The sequence below is a fragment of the Pristiophorus japonicus genome, chromosome 9, assembly GCF_044704955.1.
Source record: "Pristiophorus japonicus isolate sPriJap1 chromosome 9, sPriJap1.hap1, whole genome shotgun sequence".
In the NCBI taxonomy this organism is placed as follows: Eukaryota; Metazoa; Chordata; class Chondrichthyes; family Pristiophoridae; genus Pristiophorus; species Pristiophorus japonicus.
In genome coordinates, this window is record NC_091985.1 from 13441896 (window position 1) to 13465592 (window position 23697).

Below are 23697 nucleotides of genomic sequence, written 5' to 3' on the forward strand. Positions count from 1 at the left end.
TCTTTGAGCTCAAGGCCCATGGAGTAGGAAGTGAACGCAACACCTTCTGCCTCGGAGGCTGACACATTGTAATATAACTGTGTTGTAACTGGATTATATTTTGTCCAATGTAATCCTGGGATTACAGGAAGCGAAAAATCAGTTTGGGTTCCCGCCCGATTGCTCCGAAGAAAGAACTTGCATTTATATCGCGCCTTTCGCATCCTTAGGGTGCCCTAATGTGCTTTACAAACCAGCGAAGGTGCTTTTGGAATGTGGTCGCTGTTATGTAGGCAAACGTGGCAGCCAATTTTGTGTCGCATAAACAGCAAATGAGTTAAACAATCCGTTTGTGGTGGTGCTCAAGTGAAGAATATTGGCTAGGACACCGGGGAGAACTCATTGCTTTTCCTCGAAGAGTGGTGTGTGATCTTTTACATCTACCTGCAGGGCGGAGCGTGAGGTTATCGGGCGAGGGCAGGATCAAGTTGGGCTATGGTACTTTCCACGTTGGAATAGACCTCGATATTGACGGGGAGGTGGGGAGGATGCGGGGCAGCCTGATAGCAGCCAATGAACTCGGCACGGACAGGGGGCAATGACAGGATCTCATGAAGATAGGTTGAGTAGGTTGGGCCTATACACATTGGAGTTCAGACGAATGAGAGGTGATCTTATTGAAATATGTAAGATAATGAGGGGGCTCGACAAGGTGGATGCAGAGAGGATATTTCCACTCATAGGGGAAACTAAAGCTAGGGGGCATAGTCTCAGAATAAGGGGCCGCCCATTTAAAACTGAGATGAGGAGAAATTTCTTCTCTCAGAAGGTTGTAAATCTGTGGAATTCTCTGCCCCAGAGATCTGTGGAGGCTGGGTTATTGAATATATTTAAGGTGGAGATAGACAGATTTTTGAGCGATAAGGGAGTGAAGGGTTATGGGGAGCGGGCAGGGAAGTGGAGCTGAGTCCATGATTAGATCAGCCATGATCCTATTGAATGGTGGAGCAGGCTCGAGGGGCCAAATGGCCCTCTCCTGTTCCTATTTCTTATGTTCTTATTTAAACAAAAGAAGGAAGCGTCCCGCACCAAAACCGGCCAAATTGACATCATTGGACCCGACCTGCATATGTAAAGTAGGACCCATCTTCCACTCTGCGGTGTCCCCTCGCCTTCTCGAAAGAGTGGGTTGTCATGGGGACACGGCGGGAAGGAAGCAGGATCAGAGGGGACAAGTAACTCCTGTTATTTTCATTGCCGCACACCCCCGCCATCCCCTGGCCACCCCCCCACCATTGTCCCGGCCTAGTTTCCGGCAGTTGGGGGCAGTTAAACTCGGGGCAATGGGCGAAGTATCGGAGCGTGGCTGTTGTCCGTGAAACTGTACCCCAGGATGGGTTAGCACTGTCGGTGCAGGGAGAAATTAAACTTGAAAAGGCATGTTATCATTTCTCTGCTCACTCTGCGCCGAAATATGCACGCGGGCTGACTCACCCTTCGCTGCTGTACCTTGATTGCAACCTGCAGAGTTAATCATTGTTCAAAGTGTCTAAGTTAATCCACCGCCTATCAGGCTTTCAACAGAGTCCTTGTCTGCGCCACTTCAGTACTTTGCGTGGGTGGTGTGCTGTGGTGTTGGTGTTCGATTTGGTCTCTTATTTATGTCGCTTGTCACTTCAGTATCTTCCAATTCAATTGTGTTACTGAAGAGAAGTTATAGCCGTTTGAAGCTTGAGTGCTTTTCTTGGTCTTTTTTAAATAAGTGAGACAAGGTAGTCACTCCAAAGTGACTCTGTGGGGGAGAAATTCCCCAGCGCCCTGATTAGGGGCGGTACCCGGCTCGGGTCGAGACTTCCTGTGCCACGGCGTGGAAGCCTAGCGCTGACATGGTTCAACGCCCTCCCCTTCGCTTAAAGGGGAGGGCTGCTAGGCACTCTGCTTCTGATGGCCTTCCTCTGGGCCGCCAGGGAGGCGTGGTGACCAAGGCAGCAGCCCGGTACCAAAAACGGAGCGCCGGGCTGCACCATGGCGACCCAGAACCACGCAAATGGGAGGAAAGGCCAGGCCGACCGGTGAGTCGGCAAAACTGCCACGGCAGCGGTGCGGGGCGCTCCCATTTGCGTGGTTCTGGGCCGCCATGGTGCAGCCCGGCGCTCCGTTTTTGGTGCCGGGCTGCTGCCTTGGTCACCACGCCTCCCATTTAACGTCCGCCCCCACCTCGAGCGGATGTCGGCCCCAGTTCGCGACAGTGAGGCTGGCACTGACAACCGCTCGCCCCGGCCTCGCGGGGCAATATCCACAGCGGAGCAACAAGGGGTCGGGGCGCGGTACTGAGATGTCGGCGTGCGCGGCGATGACATCATCGGCGGTTACGCGATGACCCAGGGGAACTACCGGCGTGGCAGCGTCTCCGCTAACTCCAGCGCAATTTCACGGGAGATGGTAGTGCCCCCCCCCCCCCCCGCCCTCCACCCCCTTGGGTGAAAAGTGTTTCACGCCCTGGTGGCAGCCTCCCCACCCCCAGGAGGCGCTAACGGGCGTCGCAAATCGGGTCAATTTCTGGCCATTGAACCTTCCCCGCCGTTCGTTCAACCTCGTCTGCAGTCAGACCAAAATCACGACCCAATGTCGCCAGCAACTGCCATTTCCATTTGCCAATAGTTTTTGCCCCAAGCAGCGGGGAGCAGAACGACCTTGCGAGCTGGGTCTCTGTGCCTCCAGAGGCAGCAGTGTGATATAAGTTGGGAGCATGACGCTCTCAGATGCTTTGGTTTGCGAGCGGCGCTGGGGGTGGGGGGGGGTGTAAGCCACCCACCCTTTTGTCCACTGTTTGGGATGCCAACGTGCTACAAGAGGTTTTATCGCGTGACTGCCCACCTCCAACGGCCCCGCCCTCATGTGACCGCCATTGGTTGTCCATCCCCGTGGTGTGCCGCCTTAACACGGCCAATTGAAAAGCAAGCAGACGCTTCGTTACCTGACTGGATGGTTCTTGACTCGATCTAAACAGCCTTTCCCCTCCTGCAACCCTCCCACCCTTCCCCCCCCCCCCGCCATCTCCAATACTTTTTATAACTAATAAGCAAAAGTGTTGAAATAAAATAGACAATTTGTTTCAATGCCCATCCCGATGATGTTTTTCCCGGGTTGCTTACAACTGTGTCCTGGAAATTAATCTTACATTTCTGGAGACTCCGGGACAATCCTGGAGGGTTGGGAACCCCCTTGCGCTGCCCATGCACTAACGAAAACAGGAGTGGGAGAATAAAAAGTCAGGGTGGGAAAATTGGGAGGGCTAAAAATAATACATGGTGAAAGTCACTTCTTCATTTTTGCAGCAGATCACTGAAGCATCCTTTGGGCTGAAGATGCAACTGTAATTGTGGCTTCAGCGCAACTGAAGCACAAAGTGTGAACTAGTAATGATTGCATCCATTGTATCCAAATATAGCAGTCCGTGACTCAACCCTGCTGTGAAAGCGGTGCTGTTAAGTAGAGCTACTTACCATAAAATGTATGCAGTCGAAAAGAAACTAACTGCAATCTGTCCCGACTTCCTGTTGGGATAATGATGATGTGTTGTTCTCATTTCAATTAGAATGAAGGGTAGGACTGTGGTGTGCTGTGAAAAAAGGAAACACACTGAGTCCGACAGCAGAAATATATATATATATATATATATCTAAGCAATTCAGATCGACCTCCCCCAAATAATTGAAGAAAAGGAAAAATCACACTCGTAATGAGGAGATGCGAGAACACTCTTTGAGCAAATAGGTGTATTAAATTAGGGAGTAACTATTTGTACTGCATTATTTTTGACAGACATGCGTCTGTCCAGCCTCCTGTCAAGCTCACTCTCCCCCCTAGCACCGAATCATTCCCTCCACGTGGTGCCGAGACTCTGCTCAGACCCTGACTCTCTCGCCCCCCACCGACTCTCCCCTCCGACTATCTCCCCCCCGACTCTTCCCCCCCCGACTCTCCCCCCACCGACTCTCTCCTCCCCGACTCTCTCCTCCCCGTGACTATCTCCCCCCCCGACTCTCGTTCCCCCGACTCTCGCCCCACCCCCCAACTCTCCCCCCCCCAACTCTCCCCCACCCGACTCTCTCCTCCCCGACTCTCTCCCCCTGACTCTCCCCCCCCCCGTCTCTCTCCCCCCCCCGACTCACCTCCCCGTGACTATCTCCCCCCCGACTCTCCCCCCCCCCAACTCTCCCCCACCCGACTCGCTCCTCCCCGACTCTCTCCCCCCCGACTCTCCTCTCAGTGACTATTTCCCCCCCCCCCGACTCTCTTCCCCCCGACTCTCGTTCCCCCGACTCTCTCCCCCCCCCCGACTCTCCCCCCCCCGACTCTCTCCTCCCCCCCGACTCTCCCCCCCCCGACTCTCTCCTCCCCGACTCTCTCCCACCCGACTCTCCTCCCCGACTCTCTCCCACCCGACTCTCCTCCCCGTGACTATCTCCCCCCACGACTCTCTCCCCCCCAGACTCTCCCCCCCGGACTCTCCCCCCCGGACTCTCTCCTCCCCGACTCTCTCCCCTGACTCTCCTCCCCACGACTCTCTCCCCCCCCGACTCTCCCCCCTCCGACTCTCTCCTCCCCGACTCTCTCCCCCTGACTCTCCTCCCCGTGACTATCTCCCCCCACGACTCTCTCCCCCCCGACTCTCTCCCCCCCCGACTCTCTCCCCGTGACTATCTCCCCCCACGACTATCTCCCCCCACGACTATCTCCCCCCACGACTATCTCCCCCCACGACTCTCTCCCCCCCCGACTCTCTCCCCCCCCGACTCTCTCCTCCCCGACTCTCTCCCCCCCGACTCTCTCCTCCCCGACTCTCTCCCCCTGACTCTCCTCCCCGCGACTCTCTCCCCCCCGACTCTCGCCCCGCCCCCGACTCTCTCCCCCCCGACTCTCCCCCCCCCCCGACTTTCCCCCGACTCGCTCTGCTCCCGACTCTCTTTCCCCCCCCCGACTCTCGCCCTGCCCACCGACTCTCTTCCCCCCCAACTCTCCCCCCCGACTCTCCCCCCCCGCCGACTCTCCCCCGACTCGCTCTGCTCCCGACTCTCTTCCCCCCACCGACTTTCGTTCCCCCGACTCTCGCCCTGCCTCCCGACTCTCTTCCCCCCCAACTGTCCCCCCCCCAACTCTCTTCCCCCGACTCTCTCCCCCAACTCCTCCCCGACTCCTCCTCCAGACTCTCCCTCCGCCGACTCTCTCCCCCAACTATCCCCCCAACTCTCTCCCCCCGACTCTTTCCTCCCCCACTCTCTTCCCCCCTCCCCCGACTCCCTCCTCCCCCAACTCTCTCCCACCGACTCTCCCCCAGACTGACTCACTCCCCCCCGACTATCTCTCCCCCTGACTCCCCCCCCCGACTTTCTCCCCCCAACTCACTCCCCCCCAGACTCTCTGCCCCCGACTCACTCCACCCCCCGACTCTCCCCACCCCCACCGACTCGCTTCCTCCCTGACCCTCTTCCCTCCTACTCTGCCCCTCCCAGCCCCAACTCTCTGTACCCCCGCTCCTACCCGACCCCTCTCGGGGTGTCGGGATCGCCGGCAGCGAGCAGAAAAATGGCGGGGGAGAGAGAGACTGGGGGAGAGAGAGAGAGAGAGAGAGAGAGAGAGGCTGGGGGTGGGGTCGAGAGAGAGGCAGGGGTGTGGGGGAGGAGGGGGTGGAGACTGGCATGGCGGGGTGGGGGGGGGAAGAGAGACACAGGTGGGAGAGACAAGGGTGGGGGGGATCGGAGGGGAGAGAGAGCGAACTCAAGGAAGACGGAACCCCCTACAAGGGACATTGTTGGAGTGGATGAAATCCAGGTCACGACTGTCACTATTCACAACATACCCAATAAACCTGTTAACAATCTGTGCACAATGCCTGCCCCGTCTATGATGAGGTGGCGGGGGGCGGGGAAGGGGAAGGATGCACTTGCACTGGGGTAAGGCACTTTGGCTGGGGGAGGCCTGTACTTGCGCTACAGTAAGGCACTTTGGCTGGGGGAGGCATGCACTTGCGCTGGGGTAAGGCACTTTGGCTGGGGAGGCATGCACTTGCGCTGGGGTAAGGCACTTTGACCGGGGAAGGGATGTACTTGCATTGGGGTAAGGCACTTTGGCTGGGGAGGCATGCACTTGTGCTGGGGTAAGGCACTTTGGCTGGGGGAGACATGCACTTGCGCTGGGGTAAGGCACTTTGACCGGGGAAGGGATGAACTTGCATTGGGGTAAGGCACTTTGACTGGGGAAGGGATGTACTTGCATTGGGGTAAGGCACTTTGGCTGGGGGAGGCATGCACTTGCGCTGGGGTAAGGCACTTTGGCTGGGGGAGGCATGCACTTGCGCTGGGGTAAGGCACTTTGACTGGGGAAGGGATGTTCTTGCACTGGGGTAAGGCACTTTGGCTGGGGAGGCATGCACTTGCGCTGGGGTAAGGCACTTTGGCTGGGGAGGCATGCACTTGCGCTGGGGTAAGGCACTTTGGCTGGGGGAGGGATGTTCTTGCACTGGGGTAAGGCACTTTGGCTGGGGAGGCATGCACTTGCGCTGGGGTAAGGCACTTTGGCTGGGGGAGGGATGTTCTTGGACTGGGGTAAGGCCCTTGCTGCCTTCTGGAGAGCTCTGTCCTCTGTCGCTTCAGGAAGTCAAAGTGGATCGAGTTACAATTTGCAAAGTCAGTGAGACCTTGGGATGATCGGTTCCAGTTGCACATTCCTGTGAAACTGCAGGGTTTGGTTATCCTCCAAGGCGACCAATCATAGACAAAGGATGGAGCATGGTGGCCATTTTTGCAGTACAAATAAGCACATCCATAAAACAATGAGGAGCCTCGACAGAATGGATAGGAAGGGTTCTGACAAAGGGTTCAGTGACCAGAAACGTGAACTCTGTTTCTCTCTCCACAGATTCTGCCTGAACCGCTGAGATTTCCAGCATTTACTGGTTTTATTTCACATTCCAGCATCCGCAGTATTTTGCTTTTGTATTCGTGGATAGGAAGGACCTATTTCCCTTAGCAGAGAGGTCAATACCCAGGGGCCATAGTTAAAGTACTTGTTAGAAGGATTAGAGGGGAGTTGGGGAGAATCTTTTTTCACCCAGAGTGTGGTGGCGGTCTGGAACTCACTGCCTGAAAGGGTGGAAGTGGGGTAGAAACCCTCATTACATTTAAAAAGTACTTGGATAGACATGTGAAGTGCCATAACCTACAGAGCTATGGACAAAGAGCTGAAAAGTGGGCTTAGGCTGGATAGCTCTTTGTCGGCTGGTGCGGATATGATGGGCCGAATGGCCTCCTTCTGTGGTGTAAATGTCTGTGAATCTATGATTCTGTGAAATGTTCTACAGTCCCGCTGTAGTACACAACATAAGAACATAAGAAGTCGGAGCAGGAGTAGGCCATTTGCCTCCTCGAGCCTGCTCCGCCATTTAATAAGATCATGGCTGATCTGATCATGGGCTCAGCTCCACTTCCCCACCCGCTCCCCATAACCCTCGACTCCCTTATGTTCAAAAATCTGTCTATCTCCACCTTAAATATATTCAATGACCCAGCCTCCACAGCTCTCTCTGGGGCAGAGAATTCCACAGAGTTACAACCCTCTGAGAGAAGAAATTCCTCCTCATCTCAGTTCTAAATGGGCGGCCCCTTATTCTGAAACTATGGCCCCCTAGTTCTAGGGCGCATAGTGGAGCACCAGCACCCTACAGAGCATTACAATTCCTGCACCTTGGGGCTCCTCTCATCCGCCTGTCTGAGTGCTGAGGCCTGGTGGGCAATCCAAACTCAATCTTGCATGTTGATGGAGTCAAAATACAAATTTAGCCGCTTACTGCGGGAGAAAGACTTACATTTATATAGCGTCATTCACGACCATCGGACGTCTCAAAGCACTTTACAGCCAATGAAGTACTTTTGCAATGTTGCCACTGTTGTAATGTGGGAAACGCGGCAGCCAATTTGCACACAGCAAGCTCCCATAAACAGCAATGTGATAATGACCAGATAATCTGTTTTTGTTATGTTGATTGAGGGATAAAAATCAGCCAGGATACCAGGGAGAACTCCTCTGCTCTTCTTCGAAATAGTGCGGTGGGATCTTTTACGTCAGCTTGAGAGGGCAGATGGGGCCTCGGTTTAACATCTCATCTGAAAGACGGTACCTCCGACAGTGCAGCACTCCCTCAGCGCTGTGTGTCAGCCTAGATTTACGTGCTCAAGTCCCTGGAGTGGCACTTGAACCCACAACCTTCTGACTCGGAGACGAGTGCGCTGCATACTGAGCCACAGCTGACACTGGAGGGCAGGTTTGATAGGTATGGCAGCAGAGAAACCAGAAAATGAAAGGCAAATTTCGCAGCTTTGTCCAAAGAACTGGAAAGGTTATTATTGCTTATCGTCATGTCAAGCTATTTTTGTGAGACGGTAATTACACGGCAAGCACAATGCACATAGCTTTGCCCATCAACCGCCCACTACACTATAGCTGGCAATTAAACATCGTGGAGCATGAGTACTGAGATCAACAATAAAAAGTGCAAATGCTCGCAATCTGAAATAAAAACAGAAATGCTCAGGGTGTCAGTCAGCATCTGTGGAGAGAAAAGACAGGTTACCCCTGCCTTGGGTGTGTGCCTCCATCATCACAAGGCTATGGAAGAGTTTTTACAACTGTACAGGGTTTTGGTGAGACCACAGCTGGAGTACTATGCACAGTTTTTGATCTCCTTACCTGAGGAAGGATCAGCACAGGCAGTCCCTTGAAATCGAGGAAGACTTGCTTCCATTACAAAAGTGAGTTCTCAGGTGACTGAACAGTCCAATACGGGAATTACAGTCTCGGTCGCAGGTGAGACAGACAGTGGTTGAAGGAAAGGGTGGGTGGGGAGTCTGGTTTGCCGTACGCTCCTTCCGCTGCCTGCGCTTGATTTCGGCATGCTCTCGGTGACGAGACTCGAGGTGCTCAGCGCCCTCCCGGATGCTCTCCCTCCACTTCGGGCGGTCTTTGGCCAGGGACTCCCAGGTGTCGGTGGGGATGTTGCATTTTGTCAAGGAGGCTTTGAGGGTGTCCCACCTGGGGCTCGCTTGCCGTGTAGGAGTTCCGAGTAGAGCGCCCGCTTTGGGAGTCTTATGTCGGGCATGTGGACAATGTGGCTGCCCAACGGAGCTGGTCGAGTGTGGTCAGTGCTTTGATGCTGGGGATGTTGGCCTGATCGAGAACACTGATGTTGGTCGCGTCTGTCCTCCCAGGGGATTTGCAGGATTTTGCTGAGGCATCGCTGGTGGTATTTCTCCAGTGATTTGAGGTATACTTGCCTTAAAGGCAGTGCAGCAAGGGTTCACTAGGTTGATTCCTGCGATGAGAGGGTTGTCCTATGAGGAGAGATTGAGTAGATTGGGCCTATACTCTCTGGAGTTTAAAAGAATGAGAGGTGATCTTCCTGTAACATATACGTTTCTAAGGGGGATTGACAAGGTAGATGCTGAGAGGTTGTTTCCCTTGGCACGTGAGTCTAGAAATAGGGGGTCACAGTCTCAGGATGAGGGGTCGGCCATTTAAGACTGAGGTGAGGAGGAACTTCTTCACTCAAAGGGCTGTGATTCTTTCTAATTCTCTACATAAGAACATACATACCCCAAAGGGCTGTGGATGCTGAATCGTTGAGTATATTCAAGGCTAAGATGGATAGACTTTTAGACTCTAGGAGAAGGGATTTGGGGATCGGGCGGGAAAGTGGAGTTGAGTTCGAAGATCAGTCATGATCTTATTGAATGGCCGAGCGGGCTCGAGGGGCCGAATGGCCCACTACTCCCCGTATTTCTTATGTTTCTTATGTTTTTAGTTGGGCGTGTATAGCACAGGTTGCTATATAAGTATGGCTTCAAAGGTCAAACAATAGCAGGTGACCGCCAGTAATTCCCACCAGGGTTCTCCTGACTGCCCACCATAATGTTACATCTCCTCTCTGGGTTTTTTGCTGTTTTCCGCCTGGAGATTGTGGAGTCCCCACAGAAATTCCACCCTGGCATTTTTTTGGAAGAGCGCAGCAGAGGGGGCATAGCCTAAAGGTTCGAGCTAGACCATTCAGGAGTGAAGTTAGGAAACATTTCTACATGCAAAGGGTGGTAGAAGTTTGGAAATCTCTTCCGCAAACGGCAATTGATGCTGGGTCAATCGTTTTTTATTAATCGTTCTTGGGATGTGGGCGTTGTTGGCAGGACCAGCATTTATTGCCCATCCCTAATTGCCCTTGAGAAGGTGGTGGTGAGCCGCCTTCTTGAACCGCTGCAGTCCATGTGGTGAAGGTACTCTCACAGTGCTGTGAGGGAGGGAGTTCCAGAATATTGACCCAGCGACGATGAAGGATCAATAATACATTTCCAAGTCAGGATGGTGCATGACTTGGAGGGGATTTGTTCATTTTAAATCTGAGATAGACAGCTTACTGTTAACCAAAGGTAATAAGGGATATGGGGCAAAGGCGGGTTTATGGGGTTAGGTCACAGATCAGCCAAGAATAGAGGGGCAGGGTGAGATGGGGTTGAGTGGCAGAGTGGGATGGGGGATGGGGAGGGGAGTAGAGAGGGGAGGGGCAGGGTGGGATGGGGAGGGGGGGGACAGAGAGGGGAGGGGCAGAGTGCGATGGGGGATGGGGAGGGGAGCAGAGAGGGGAGGGGCAGGGTGGGATGGGGAGGGGGGGGGAAAGAGAGGGGAGGGGCAGAGTGCGATGGGGGATGGGGAGGGGAGCAGAGAGGGGAGGGGCAGGGTGGGATAGGGGAAGGGGCGGAGAGGGGAGGGGCAAGGCGGGATGGGGGATGGGGAGGGGAGTAGAGAGGGGAGGGGCAGGGTGGGATGGGGGATGGGAAGGGGAGCAGAGAGGGGAGGGGCAGGGTGGGATAGGGGAGGGGTCGGAGAGGGGAGGGGCAAGGCGGGATGGGGGAGATCTGCTGATCACCTGCTCCTTAATTCGGCAGAGGGGCCACGGAGAGCCTGGGGGAAGAAAACGGCACAAACGGAGTTCCATGGCTTTCCCATCGAAGATATAGTGGATGATGAGGAGAAACCCAATGAAAATTCACCCTCGGTAATTTAGTGATTTTACTGGCAAACTGGTCTGTCAATTATCATTGACACCTAAGATGTGTTGAGGTAGAAGATCAGCCACGATCTTATTAAACGGCGGAGCAGGCTCGAGGGGCCGAATGGCCGACTCCTGCTCCTATTTCTTATGTTCTTATTTTTTCACCTCGACAACTATTCAAACTTGGCTCTTGAGGGTCAAATGCTCCACAAGTTAAATTCCTTTGCAGTAATTACCCATCAAAAACACATGAAATCATTGCTGGTCTGTATTAAGTTACTTTATGTATATTAATACAACTCATGGGATTCATTTAACATCAAACCATTGCCAGGTGGCCCTGGCACGCGAGTGCACTCATTTATGGAAGTACTGAGGAACTGGATCTGTGGTGGTGGTGGTGGTTCCCCAGTGGGCAAGTTTCTGATCTTGGCCAGAGCCAATGATGTAAGGCGTTGATGACGTTTGCGATACCTTCCCCACTGGTTGATAATGAATATCAGAAAATAAGGCAGTACTTCCTCAAAGCACCCCCACCCCCGCACCACCCCCCCCCCCCCTTTCAATGGCTGTCAGCAAGGAGAAACAGAGAGATCAGCATTGGTAAAGGGTTAACGCCTTGCCCCTTCATCCTTTAAAATCATTTTCTGAATGAAACCCATTTCTTTGAGAAGCTCACTCAGTCAGGTGGCTAACATATAAATATCACATACAACCACACGGAGTGTACGCACAGGTCAACGCCAGCATTTATTCGCCACACCACCTCCTCCCACCCCTCTTCCTCTCACCCTATCAGCATACCCTTCTAATGCTTTCTTCCCCATGTTTCAGAAATGGGTTTCATTCAGAAAATTACTTTAAGGGGTGAGGGGGGCAGAAGAGGCGAGGGCCCAGGGGGCAGCACGGGCCCAGCCCACACTGCGATATGTGCGCGCACTAGGTCCGTGCAGCAGAGCAGACCCCAAGTCATCCTGGATAACCCTTGCCACTGGACCAAGACCTGGCTCTGTCGAGCCCGTGTGGTGGCTGGTGTGCAACGGCCACCACAGGTTAAAAAAATCCACGCACACGCATCTTCCACCCTTCAACATGTAGTGCGGGACCTGGAATATTAGACCCTTCATTGAAACACCTGTGAACTCATCCCTTTTTGGTGTGGAAGCAAGTCACCCTCGATACGAGGGACCGCCTAATACTACTATGTTAAATGTATCTCTGCTAGCCACCTCAACTACTCCCTGTGGTAGCAAGTTCCATATACTCACCACTCTCTGGGTAAAGACACTTCTCCTGAATTCCTTATAAGATGTATTAATGATGATCTTATATTTATAACCGCTGGTTTTAGAGGGTCCAAGTTTCCAATATCCACTAAAACGGCGCACCTCCGAGACGCCCGTCTATTTTGTGGAATGAAAAGCACGCCAATAACTTACCTCGCGATTCTCCGAGTGCAGCAGGCGACGAGGCACAACAGCTGCGGGGGGGGGGGGGAGGGGGGCGGGGGCGCGGCGTTACAGCCCTGGGCCAAAAAGAGTGCCGGGAGCTGAGGGCGTGTGCAGTGGAGTCTGTGCGCATGCGCAGTAGCTCCTGGCCCCCCGATTCTGTGTGCGTGTGCTGCTGACTGTGTGGGAGGGGCCCGAAGCACGCAGCCTCGAGCCCTGGCCGAATGGGCTCCTGCAGCGGGCAGAGTGCTGATTTCCAGCCTGCAGCACCAGCCCCCAGCCGTGGCCGGGCTCCCGGTGCTCCCGAACGGGTAGGTGAGGTCGGAACTTTTTATTTTTTATTTATTGATTTATTGAAGGATTTTTTATTTACTAATTTATTGATTTATTTCTCATTTATCATTGATGATGGTTCTTTATTTTTGAAAGTGAAGTGTTTAATGCTTTGGAAAATCCCCTAACTTCCCTCTAACTTCCCTTCCCTTCCCTGCCCCCCCCACCCCCCCATCTCTGGCTACCTGTGCAAAATTTCTAAAGTGTACGCAAGGTTTTTCTGAGCGTACAAAAGTCGACACTACTTCGTTCTAAGTTCGTTTGGAGTAACTTTTCACTGCCTAAGCTTGCAAAACAGGTGCAAGTGGCTGGTAACGGCCCCTTTTGAAAAAAAAAAGAGCTAAATCAAAACTAAACTAACTCACTAGAACTGGAGCAAACTAAATAACGAGATTTGCAATTTCTAAGATACTCCAAACTAAACTAGTTGCTCCAACAAAATAGGAGCAACTCCACCCGAAACTTGGGCCCAGACGGGGAAGATCTCAAAGAACAGGTGAAAATAGGAGCGAAAAGTGGGCGTTGAAAAGAAAAGAAAAAGTGGCCAAAACTAGTGGGAGGACAGAAGATTGGGAAGAATGACTAAAAAAAATGATTAAGAAAGGGAAGATAGACTATGAAAGTTTGCAGTTTCATAGCGCAAAATATAAAAACAGATAGCAAGAGTTTCTATAGATATATAAAAAGGAAAAGGGTGGCTAAAGTAAATGTTGGTCCCTTAGAGGACAAGACCAGGGAACTAGTAATGGGGAACATGGAGATGGCAGAAACTCAGAACAAATATTTTGTTGTCAGTCTTTACAGTAGAGGAAATTAACAATATCCCCACAGTGGATAGTCGAGGGGCTATAGAGGGGCGGGGAGGAACTTAACACAATCACAATCACTAAGGAGGTACTCAGTAAGATAATGGGACTAAAAGCAGATAAATCCCCTGGACCTGATGGCTTGCATCCTAGGGTCTAAAGAGAAGTAGCGGCAGGGATTGTGGATGCATTGGTTGTAATTTACCAAAATACTCTGGATTCTGGGAAGGTCCCAGCAAATTGAAAAACTACAAATGTAACGCCCCTATTTAAAAAAGGAGGCAGACAAAAAGCAGGAAACTATAGACCAGTTAGCCTAACATCTGTGCTTGGGAAAATGTTGGAGTCCATTGTTAAAGAAGCAATAGCAGGACATTTGGAAAAGCATAATTCAATCAGGCAGAGTCAGCATGGATTTATGAAGGAGACGTCATGTTTGACAAATTTGCTGGAATTCTTTGAGGATGTAACGAACAGGGTGGATAAAGGGGAACCAGTGGATGTAGTGCATTTGGACTTCCATAAGGCATTTGACAAGGTGCCACGTAAAAGGTTACTGCACAAGATAAAATTCACGGGGTTGGGAGGTAATATATTAGCATGGATAGAGGATTGGCTAACGAACAGAGAACAGAGAGTCAGGATAAATGGTTCATTCTCGGTTTGGCAACCAGTAACTAGTGGGGTGCCGCAGGGATCAGTGCTGGGACACCAACTATTTACAATCTATATTAACGACTTGGAAAAAGGGACTGCGTGTAACATAGCCAAGTTTGCTAATGATACAAAGATGGGAAGAAAAGCAATGTGTGAAGAGGACACAAAAAATCTGCAAAAGAACATAGGCAGGCTAAGTGAGTGAGCAAAAATTTGGCAGATGAAGTATAATGTTGGAAAGTGTGAGGTCATGCACTTTGGCAGAAAAAAATCAAAGAGCAAGTTATTATTTAAATGGAGAAAGATTGCAAAGTGCTGCAGTACTGCGGGACCTGGGGTTATCTGTGCATGAAACAAAAAAGGTTAGTATGCAGGTACAGCAAGTGATCAGGAAGGCCAATGGAATCTTGGCCTTTATTCAAAAGGGGATGGAGTATAAAAGCAGGGAAGTTTTGCTACAGCTATATAAGGTATTGATGAGGCCACACCTGGAATACTGCGTGCAGTTTTGGTTTCCATATTTACGAAAGGATATACTTGCTTTGGAGGCAGTTTAGAGAAGGTTCACTAGGTTGATTCCGGGGATGAGGGGGTTGACTTATGAGGAAAGGTTGATGAGGTTGGGCCTCTACTCATTGGAATTCAGAAGAATGAGAGGTGATCGTATCGAAACATATAAGATTATGAGGGGGCTTGACAAGTTGGATGCAGAGAGGATGTTTCCACTGATGGGGAGACTAGAACTAGGGGGCATAATCTTAGAATAAGGGGCCGCCCATTTAAAACTGAGATGAGAAGAAATTTCTTCTCCCAGGGGGTTGTAAATCTGTGGAACTTGCTGCCTCAGAGCTGTGGAACCTGGGACATTGAATAAATTTAAAACAGAAATCGAGAGTTTCTTAAACGATTAAAGGGATAAGGGGTTATGGGGAGCGGGCGGGGAAGTGGAGCTGAGTCCATGATCAGATCAGCCATGATCTTATTGAATGGCGGAGCAGGCTCAAGGGGCCGTATGGCCTACTCCTGTTCCTATTTCTTATGTTCTTAAAATAAAGGACGCTCTTGCAGTGAATGCATTTGAAAAGACCAGAAGATGTCACCTCCTCCTGTTTGCAAATCCCTTTCTGATTTCACACCACTTGCAGTGAGCACATCTGCTCTTTTTGCAGCCTGAGACATCTGCAGAATTTCCTGATGTCTTCCGACAACCGCACAGTCTGATCATTATCTGCGATCATTATCTGCTGTACAAGAGCAATCGTTCAAAAGAAAAATGTACCCTTTGCGCATCTGTTTGATGTCTTACTCTGGCATGGAACTCCTTGCGGCTTCCTTGTATATCAGGCTGCATCGTACGCGATAGAAAAACACGCCCAAATATAGGCAAGGATGAAGATGCTCTGCAGCACAACGTTCTGATCTGCTGCACGCGTGTGCTCCTCTGCACATTTGTACGAAAAAAAATGCAATTTTCTGCATTACCGCAAAACCCCTTTGTCTTTATTTGTAACCCCCGTGGCTCGGCCTTGACCACAGTCGCATCAGAACAGTAACGCAGAAACTCTGCCGCGATTTCAGTGACGGTGTGAGCTGTGAGGAGGACACTAAGAGGCTGCAGGCTGACTTGGACAGGTTCGGTGAGTGGGCAAATGCATGGCAGATGCAGTATAATGTGGATAAATGTGAGGTTATCCACTTTGGGGGCAAAAACACGAAGGCAGAATATTATCTGAATGGCGGCAGATTAGGAAAAGGAGCGGTGCAACGAGACCTGGATGTCATGGTACATCAGTCATTGAAGGTTGGCATGCAGGTACAGCAGGCGGTGAAGAAGGCAAATGGTATGTTGGCCTTCATAGCTAGGGGAGTTGAGTACAGCAGCAGGGAGGTCTTACTGCAGGGCCTTGGTGAGGCCTCACCTGGAATATTGTGTTCAGTTTTGGTCTCCTAGTCTGAGGAAGGACATTCTTGCTATTGAGGGAGTGCAGCGAAGGTTCATCAGATTGATTCCCGGGATGGCAGGACTGACATATGAGGAGAGACTGGATCGACTGGGCCTATATTCATTGGAGTTTAGAAGGATGAGAGGGGATCTCATAGAAACATATAAAATTCTGACAGGACTGGACAGGTTAGATGCAGGAAGAATTTTCCCGATGTTGGGGAAGTCCAGAGCCAGGGGACATAGTCTAAGGATAAGGGGTAAGCCTTTAGGACCGAGATGAGGAGAAACTTCTTCACTCAGAGAGTTGTTAACCTGTGGAATTCTCTACCACAGAGAGTTGTTGATGCCAGTTCATTAGATATATTCAAGAGGGAGTTAGATATGGCCCTTACGGCTCAAGGGATCAAGGGATATGGAGAGAAAGCAGGAAAGGGGTACAGAGGTGAATGATCCGCCATGATTTTATTGAATGGTGGTGCAGGCTCGAAGGGCCGAATGGCCTACTCCTGCACCTATTTTCTATGTTTCTATGCGGCGGGTAGCCGGCATTCACTGGAATCGGAGCAGGCACATCGCGAATTTTGGCCCCTGGTAGTTGCCGGACAATGGAACTATTTGGAGAAATCGTACCGAGGGATTGTCGGGAAAGTCATAGTCCCCAATTTCAACCTAATCCATCTGGAGGGACCGAGGTTGGGATGGTGACGGAGGCATGTTTTATGCCCCACTCGGCTTGACACTTCAATTTGGTGTATCTAACCTGTGTTCAGTTTTGGTCCCCTTATCTCAGGAAGGATATACTTGTCTTACATGGAGTGCAACAAATGTTCACTAGATTGATTGATGAGAGAGTTGTCCTATGAGGATTGATTGATGAGAGGGTTACAGAATCATAGAATGCCTACAGAATCACCCTTCCCTCTTGAACAACTTTCTTGCCATCCACGACCTTCGTGTCGATGATTGCACTGACATCTCTTGTAAAACCAACACTTCTCTGTCCTTGCAGACCAGCACCCCATCTCCAACCTTCCTTTCCTCTCCAAAGTCCTTGAACGTGTTGTCACCTCCCGTGTCCATCTTCCCCCAGCTCTGCATTCGGATTTTCACCCCAGCCACAGCACTGAAACAGCCCTAACCAAACTCATTACTGACATCGCATGGCTACGGGTGGGGTGGAGTGTAAAATGTTGGGGGTATCGCAGTTGTGTGGGGCGGACTGGTTGGGCCGGATGCTCTTTACCTGTCCACCATTGTTCATTGTTCATTGGTTTGTATGTAGCCTTCAGGGCTGCTGACCGAGGGCCGTGTGGCTCTTTGTCGGCCGGTGCGGACATGATGGGCCGAAATGGCTTCCTTCTGCGCTGTAGATTTCTATGTTTCTCTCCTGTGTCACTATAAGTATCTTTTCTCTCATCAATCTGTCTGCAGCCCGTTGAAACAGTCAGCTCACCAAGGCTTCTTCGACAGCACCTCCCAAACCCGTGACCTCGACCCCGAGAAGGACAAGGGCAGCAGGCGCATGGGAGCACCACCACCTTCCCAAGTTCACCTCCAAGTCACACACCATCCTGATTTGGAAATATATATCGCCGTTCCTTCATCGTCGCAGGGTCAAAATGCTGACACTCCGTACCGAACTGTGGGAGCACCTTCGCCACACGGGACTGCAGCGGTTTAAGAAGGCGGCTCACCACCACCTTCTCAAGGGCGATGAGGGAATGGGCATCTCATTCAATGGCCTTGCCAGCGACACCCACATCTCAAGAACGAATAAAAATAACGCATTCCTCCTTCAATGCCTCTCTCGCATTGTCTAGCTCAGTGAGATTGTGCTTGCGTTTTTAACTATCCGATTGTAGCCAGAGCATCTCAATCAATGGCTTCTCTTCCCTCTCCTGCATGATTACGTTTAGAGTCTCCTGAGTGTCTATGGCTGGCTCCCTCCTATTTTTCATCTACATGCTGCCCCTTGGCAACGTTATCCCTGGTCATCGGGTTTCCTTTCATATGTACGCTGATAATACCCGGCACTACATCGCCACCATCTCTATCAATCCCCTCCACAGCCTTTGTGTTGTCAGACGGCTTGCTCAACATCCAATCTTCGATGAGCCTTAATTTTATCCAGTTAAAAATTGGGAAGACCAAAACTATCCTTGTCAGCCCTCCCCCACCACAAACTGCACCAATTCCATCTCCCTCCCCTGCCACCGTTGGAGGTTATAAGAACATAAGAACATAAGAATTAGGAACAGGAGTAGGCCATCTAGCCCCTCGAGCCTGCTCCACCATTCAACAAGATCATGGCTGATCTGGCCGTGGACTCAGCTCCACTTACCCGCCCGCTCCCCGTAACCCTTAATTCCCTTATTGGTTAAAAATCTATCCATCTGTGACTTGAATACATTCAATGAGCTAGCCTCAACTGCTTCCTTGGGCAGAGAATTCCACAGATTCACAACCCTCTGGGAGAAGAAATTCCTTCTCAACTCGGTTTTAAATTGGCTCCCCCGTATTTTGATGCTGTGCCCCCTAGTTCTAGTCTCCCCGACCAGTGGAAACAACCTCTCTGCCTCTATCTTGTCTATCCCTTTCATTATTTTACATGTTTCTATAAGATCACCCCTCATCCTTCTGAACTCCAAGGAGTAAAGACCCAGTCTACTCAATCTATCATCATAAGGTAACATCCTCATCTCCGGAATCAGCCTAGTGAATCGTCTCTGTACCCCCTCCAAAAAGCGGAAGGAGGTTGAACCAGAGCATTCACAACCTCCGATTCGAGCCTGAGCCGAGCTTACGACCCCATCTCCTGCTTTCACCTCCGTCACGTGGCCCACCTCCGCCGTGCCGTTTTCACCTCCAGACTCGAACGTTCCAATGCATTCCTGGCTGGCCACCCCTACCCTGGCCAGCTTCAGCAGAACTTCAGCTCGCCCTAAACTCGACGATCCGCAACCTCTCCTGCACCGCCCCACTCATTCCCATGTTTAAATCCCGTCGTGGCCTCAGCCCTGGTTATCTCTGTGACCTCCTGTCGCCCTACTATCCCTTACACCCCCCCCCCCCCCGCCTCCCCTTCCCTTTCTTCTTCTTCGGCAGTCCCCCAGAGACTTGCTTCCACACCAACACGAGTCCTCAGGTGGCGAATGAGACCAATGCAGGACCGACAGTCTCTGTCACAGGTGGGGCAGAGGGCGGTAGGCGGGACGGCTGGGTGGGGTGCTTGATTTGTCGTACGCTCCTTCCGCTTTTTGTGCTTGGCTTCCGCATGCTCCCGGCGAAGAGACCCGAGGTGTTTGGTGCCTTCTCGGATGCTCCTCCTCCAGGGATTCCCAAGAGTCGGTGGGATGTTGCATTTTTTTCAAGGAAGCTTTGAGGGTGTCTCTGAAGCGTTATCTCTGGCCTTCTGGGGCTCTCCTGCCGTGTCAGAGCTCGGAGTAGAGCGCCTGTTTCGGGAGTCCAGCATCAGGCATGCGGATTATGTGGCCCGCCCACCGGAGCTGGTCGAGTGCGCTCACTGCCTCGATGCTGGCCTGAGCAAGAACACTGACGTTGGTGTGCCTATCCTGCCAATTAATTTGCAGGATTTTGCAGAGGCAGCATTGGTGGTACTTCTCCAATGCTTTGAGGTGCCTGCTGTACCTACTCCCAACCCCCTCCACCCCCCCCTACACACCACCATCAAAATCTCCGTTCCTCTGACACCGGCTTCTTGTGCTCTCCCCCCACCCATTGACGGCCGTGCCTTCAGCTGCCTCGGCTCCCCGGTGTGGAATTACCTCCTTAAAAGCCGCTGCCTCTCCATCTTGCTCTCTTTTAAAACTTCCCTTAAAATCCACCTGATTGACCAAGCTTTCAGTCACACCTCTTAATATCTCCGATTTCTTTCCAGATGACAGCTGCGGGAAGCACTTTGGAACATTTTTGTACGGTCAAAGACTACATAAATGCATTGTGGTTGTTATTGATGGTTCAATATTCATAAAGTTTTAGAATAATGCTAGCAATGAGTTTTAAGAATGGGGGAAAAAAAGCAAATGTTATTTACCACATATTCTAATGCCGCAGTCTCCTTCAGAGATTTCCCCCTTCACAACAAAATTCCCCTTCCCGCAGAGTAAGTAGAGTATCCCCATGTGGTGCATTTTTCCTCTTGTTGACATGAATTGCCTTTTCTGTGCTGTGGTGAACCGCCATTAACTTATCTCCAGACTGTGCTGAGACGATTTTTGGCTCGGTCTGCTTAAGATTTATTTTCAATATGATGAGTTTGTTTTTCGCAAGAATGTTCATCCGATGCCAAGTCCTGGCTTCAGAATCTGCATCAACTGGTTGGAAGTCCCCTTTCTAGTCAGACCCAGGTCATCTCAAGGCTCCCCAAAGTCAACTCTGCACACTGCGCATTTTGCCAAACAGTCCAAGGAATTTCCAAACAGAAGAGGCTCCAGGGGCTTGTCGAGTTCCTAACACTGAGACCGCCCAAAACAGCAAGCTGAAGAGGCACGGAAAGGTCACCCTTTGCCTTCCTCTTTCCCATATCCACTTCCAGGCAAAACCATTGAAACAACCTCAGGGAGATGGGTTAGATTGCCAGAGTGTAGGTCAACTCCTTCTTCATCAGAATCCAAGTCACGTGAATTCATGTGTACTTTGGCATCAAAGCTAAGATCATAGAATCTTACAGTTCAGAAGGAGGCCGTCTGTCCCATCATGCCTGTGCTGGCTCTTTTTGAAAGAGTGATCCAATTAGCCTTACTCCCCTTCTCTGCAAATGTCTCCTTTTCAAGTATTTATCCAATTCCCTCTTGAAGGTTACTATTGAAGCTGTTTCCACACTCCGTCAGTCTGTGCATTCCAGGTCATAACAACTCGCTGCCTAAAAAAAATTCTCCTCATCTCCCCACTGGCTCTTTTGCCAATTATTTTAATTCAGCCCCTTGATCCTGCTCCACCATTCATTAAAAGAGTTTCATTAAGATCATGGCTAATCTTCGACCTCAACTCCACTTTTCCGCCCTATCCCCATATCCCTTAATATCCAAAACTCTAGCAATCTCAGCCTTGAATATAATCAGTGACTCAGTATCCACGGCCCTCTGGGGTAGAGAATTCCAAAGATTCAACATCCTCTGAGTGAACAAATTTCTCCTCGTCTCATTCCTAAATGGCCACCTGTTATCCAGAGACTGTGCCCTGAGTTCTAGACTCTCCAGTCAGGGGAAACAACCTCTCAGCATCTACCCTCAAATTCTTATGTTTCAATGAGATCGCCTCTCAGTCTTCTATTGTCCAGAGAGTTTAGGCCCAATCTACTCAATCTCTCCTCACAGGACAACCCAGGAAGTTATGCTGAACCTGAAATTAAACAATGTTTCGGCCTCAACTGGAGTATTGTGTCCGATTGTGGGCACCACACTTTAGGTAGGATGTGAGGTCTTAGCGAGGGTGCGGAAAATATTTACAAGCATGGTTCCAAGGATGAGGGTCTTCAGTTACGTGGGTAGATTGGAGAAGCTTAGAGCAGAGAAGGTTGAGAGGTGATTTCATGGAGGTGTTCAAAATCATGAGGGGTCGAGACAGAGTAGATCGAGAGAAACTGTTCCCATTGCGGAAGGGTCGAGAATCAGAGGACACAGATTTAAGGTGGCCAGACTAGAGGGCATAGTTTAAGAATAAGGGGCCGCCAATTTGGAACTGAGATGAGGAGGAATTTCTTCTCTCAAAGGGTCACAAATCTGTGGAATTCTCTGGCCCGGAGAGCTGTGGAGGCTGGGTCATTGAATATATTTAAGGTAGAGATAGACAGACTTTTGAGCGATAAGGGAGTGAAGGGGAGCAGGCAGGGAATTGGAGCTGAGCCCATGATCAGATCAGCCATGATCTTATTAAATGGCAGAGCAGGCTCGAGGGGCCAAATGGCCCACTCCTGTACCTATTTCTTATGTTCTTATGTTAAGGTTGCTGTGTATCTGTAAAGCATGCACTCCCATGTTCCGCCACCAGGGAGCACACCCCCTGAAGTCCCAAGGGATACCAGCATCCCTTGGGAACACTATATATATAAGCCTGTTACTCACTCTGGAGTGTCTTAATAAAGACTGAGGTCAATGTTACTTTAAACTCCCTGTGTGCAGTCTCTCTGTGTTAGGAACACAACAACTGGCCAAGAGTACACGAATCCAACGCAAAGATGCAGCAAACTGTGGGCATCCTGGAGAAGTTCTCGGAGGGTGAGGACTGGGAATCCTATGTTGAACGGTTAGACCAGTACTTTGTAGCCAACGAGCTGGACGGAGAAGGAAATGCTGCAAAAAGGAGAGCGGTCCTCCTCACGGTCTGCGGGGCATCGACCTAGAGCCTCATGAAGAATCTTCTGGCTCCGGTGAAACCCACAGATAAGTCGTATGAGGAGCTGTGTACACTGGTTCGGGAGCATCTTAACCCGAGGGAGAGCGTGCTGATGGCGAGGTATCGGTTCTACACGTGCCAGCGATCTGAAGGTCAGGAAGTGGCGAGCTATGTCGTCGAGCTAAGGCGACTTGCAGGACAATGTGAGTTTGATGGCTACCGAAACTTTTTTGTACTGGGCATTGGCCATGAGACCATCCTACGAAAACTTTTGACTGTAGAGACACTGACCCTCAGTAAGGCCGTTGCGATAGCCACCAGTGATAACACCAAACAAATCTCTCAGCACAAAAGTGCTAGCAATGTTCATATATTAACTGGAATTGTGTTTGCGAGCAGAAATGTACAGGGCAGAAATCATGAGTCTGCAACTGCCAGCAGGCCTCAGGTGACCCAGATGACTCAGAGTCCGCAACAAAGGATGAATGCAAGGCAATTCACACCTTGTTGGCGTTGTGGAGGCTTCCATTCAGCCTATTCATGCCACTTCAAAGGGTATGTTTGCAAGAGCTGTGGAACAATGAGGCTGCAGACGAGCTGCAAGCTCTGCAAAACCTGCTAACCACCACGTGGCAGAGGAAGATCGGCCCATGGTCGACCAAAGTAATTTCGAGCCTCAGAAAGAGGAGGCAGATGCTGAAGTACACGGGGTGCACACATTTTTGACGAAATGTCCACCTATAAAGCTAAACGTAAAATTAAATGGCTTACCTGTAGCCATGGAACTGAACACTGGCGCTAGCCAATCCATCATGAGTAAAAAGATGCTTGAGAGACTGTGGTGCAACAAGGCATTCAGACCAACCCTGAGCCCCATCCACACGAAACTGAGAACGTACACCAAAGAGCTTATCACTGTCCTGGGCAGCGCCATGGTCAAGGTCACCTACGAGGGCATGGTGCACGAACTGCCACTCTGGATTGTCCCGGGCGATGGCCCCACACTGCTTGGAAGGAGCTGGCTGGGCAAAATCCGCTGGAACTGGGATGACATGTCGATGAGGCCTCATGTACCCA

General features: G+C 51.0%; 1 protein-coding gene across 1 annotated transcript in view; it reads right to left on the reverse strand.

The window, feature by feature from the left end:
• aig1 (androgen-induced 1 (H. sapiens)) overlaps positions 1-23697 on the reverse strand; it is a 223368-nt gene that overhangs the window by 62116 nt on the left and 137555 nt on the right. Inside the window, exon 4 of the mRNA XM_070888637.1 lies at positions 3486-3601. Within this exon, the coding sequence (XP_070744738.1) occupies positions 3486-3601 (116 nt within the window). The remainder of the gene's footprint in view (positions 1-3485; positions 3602-23697) is intronic.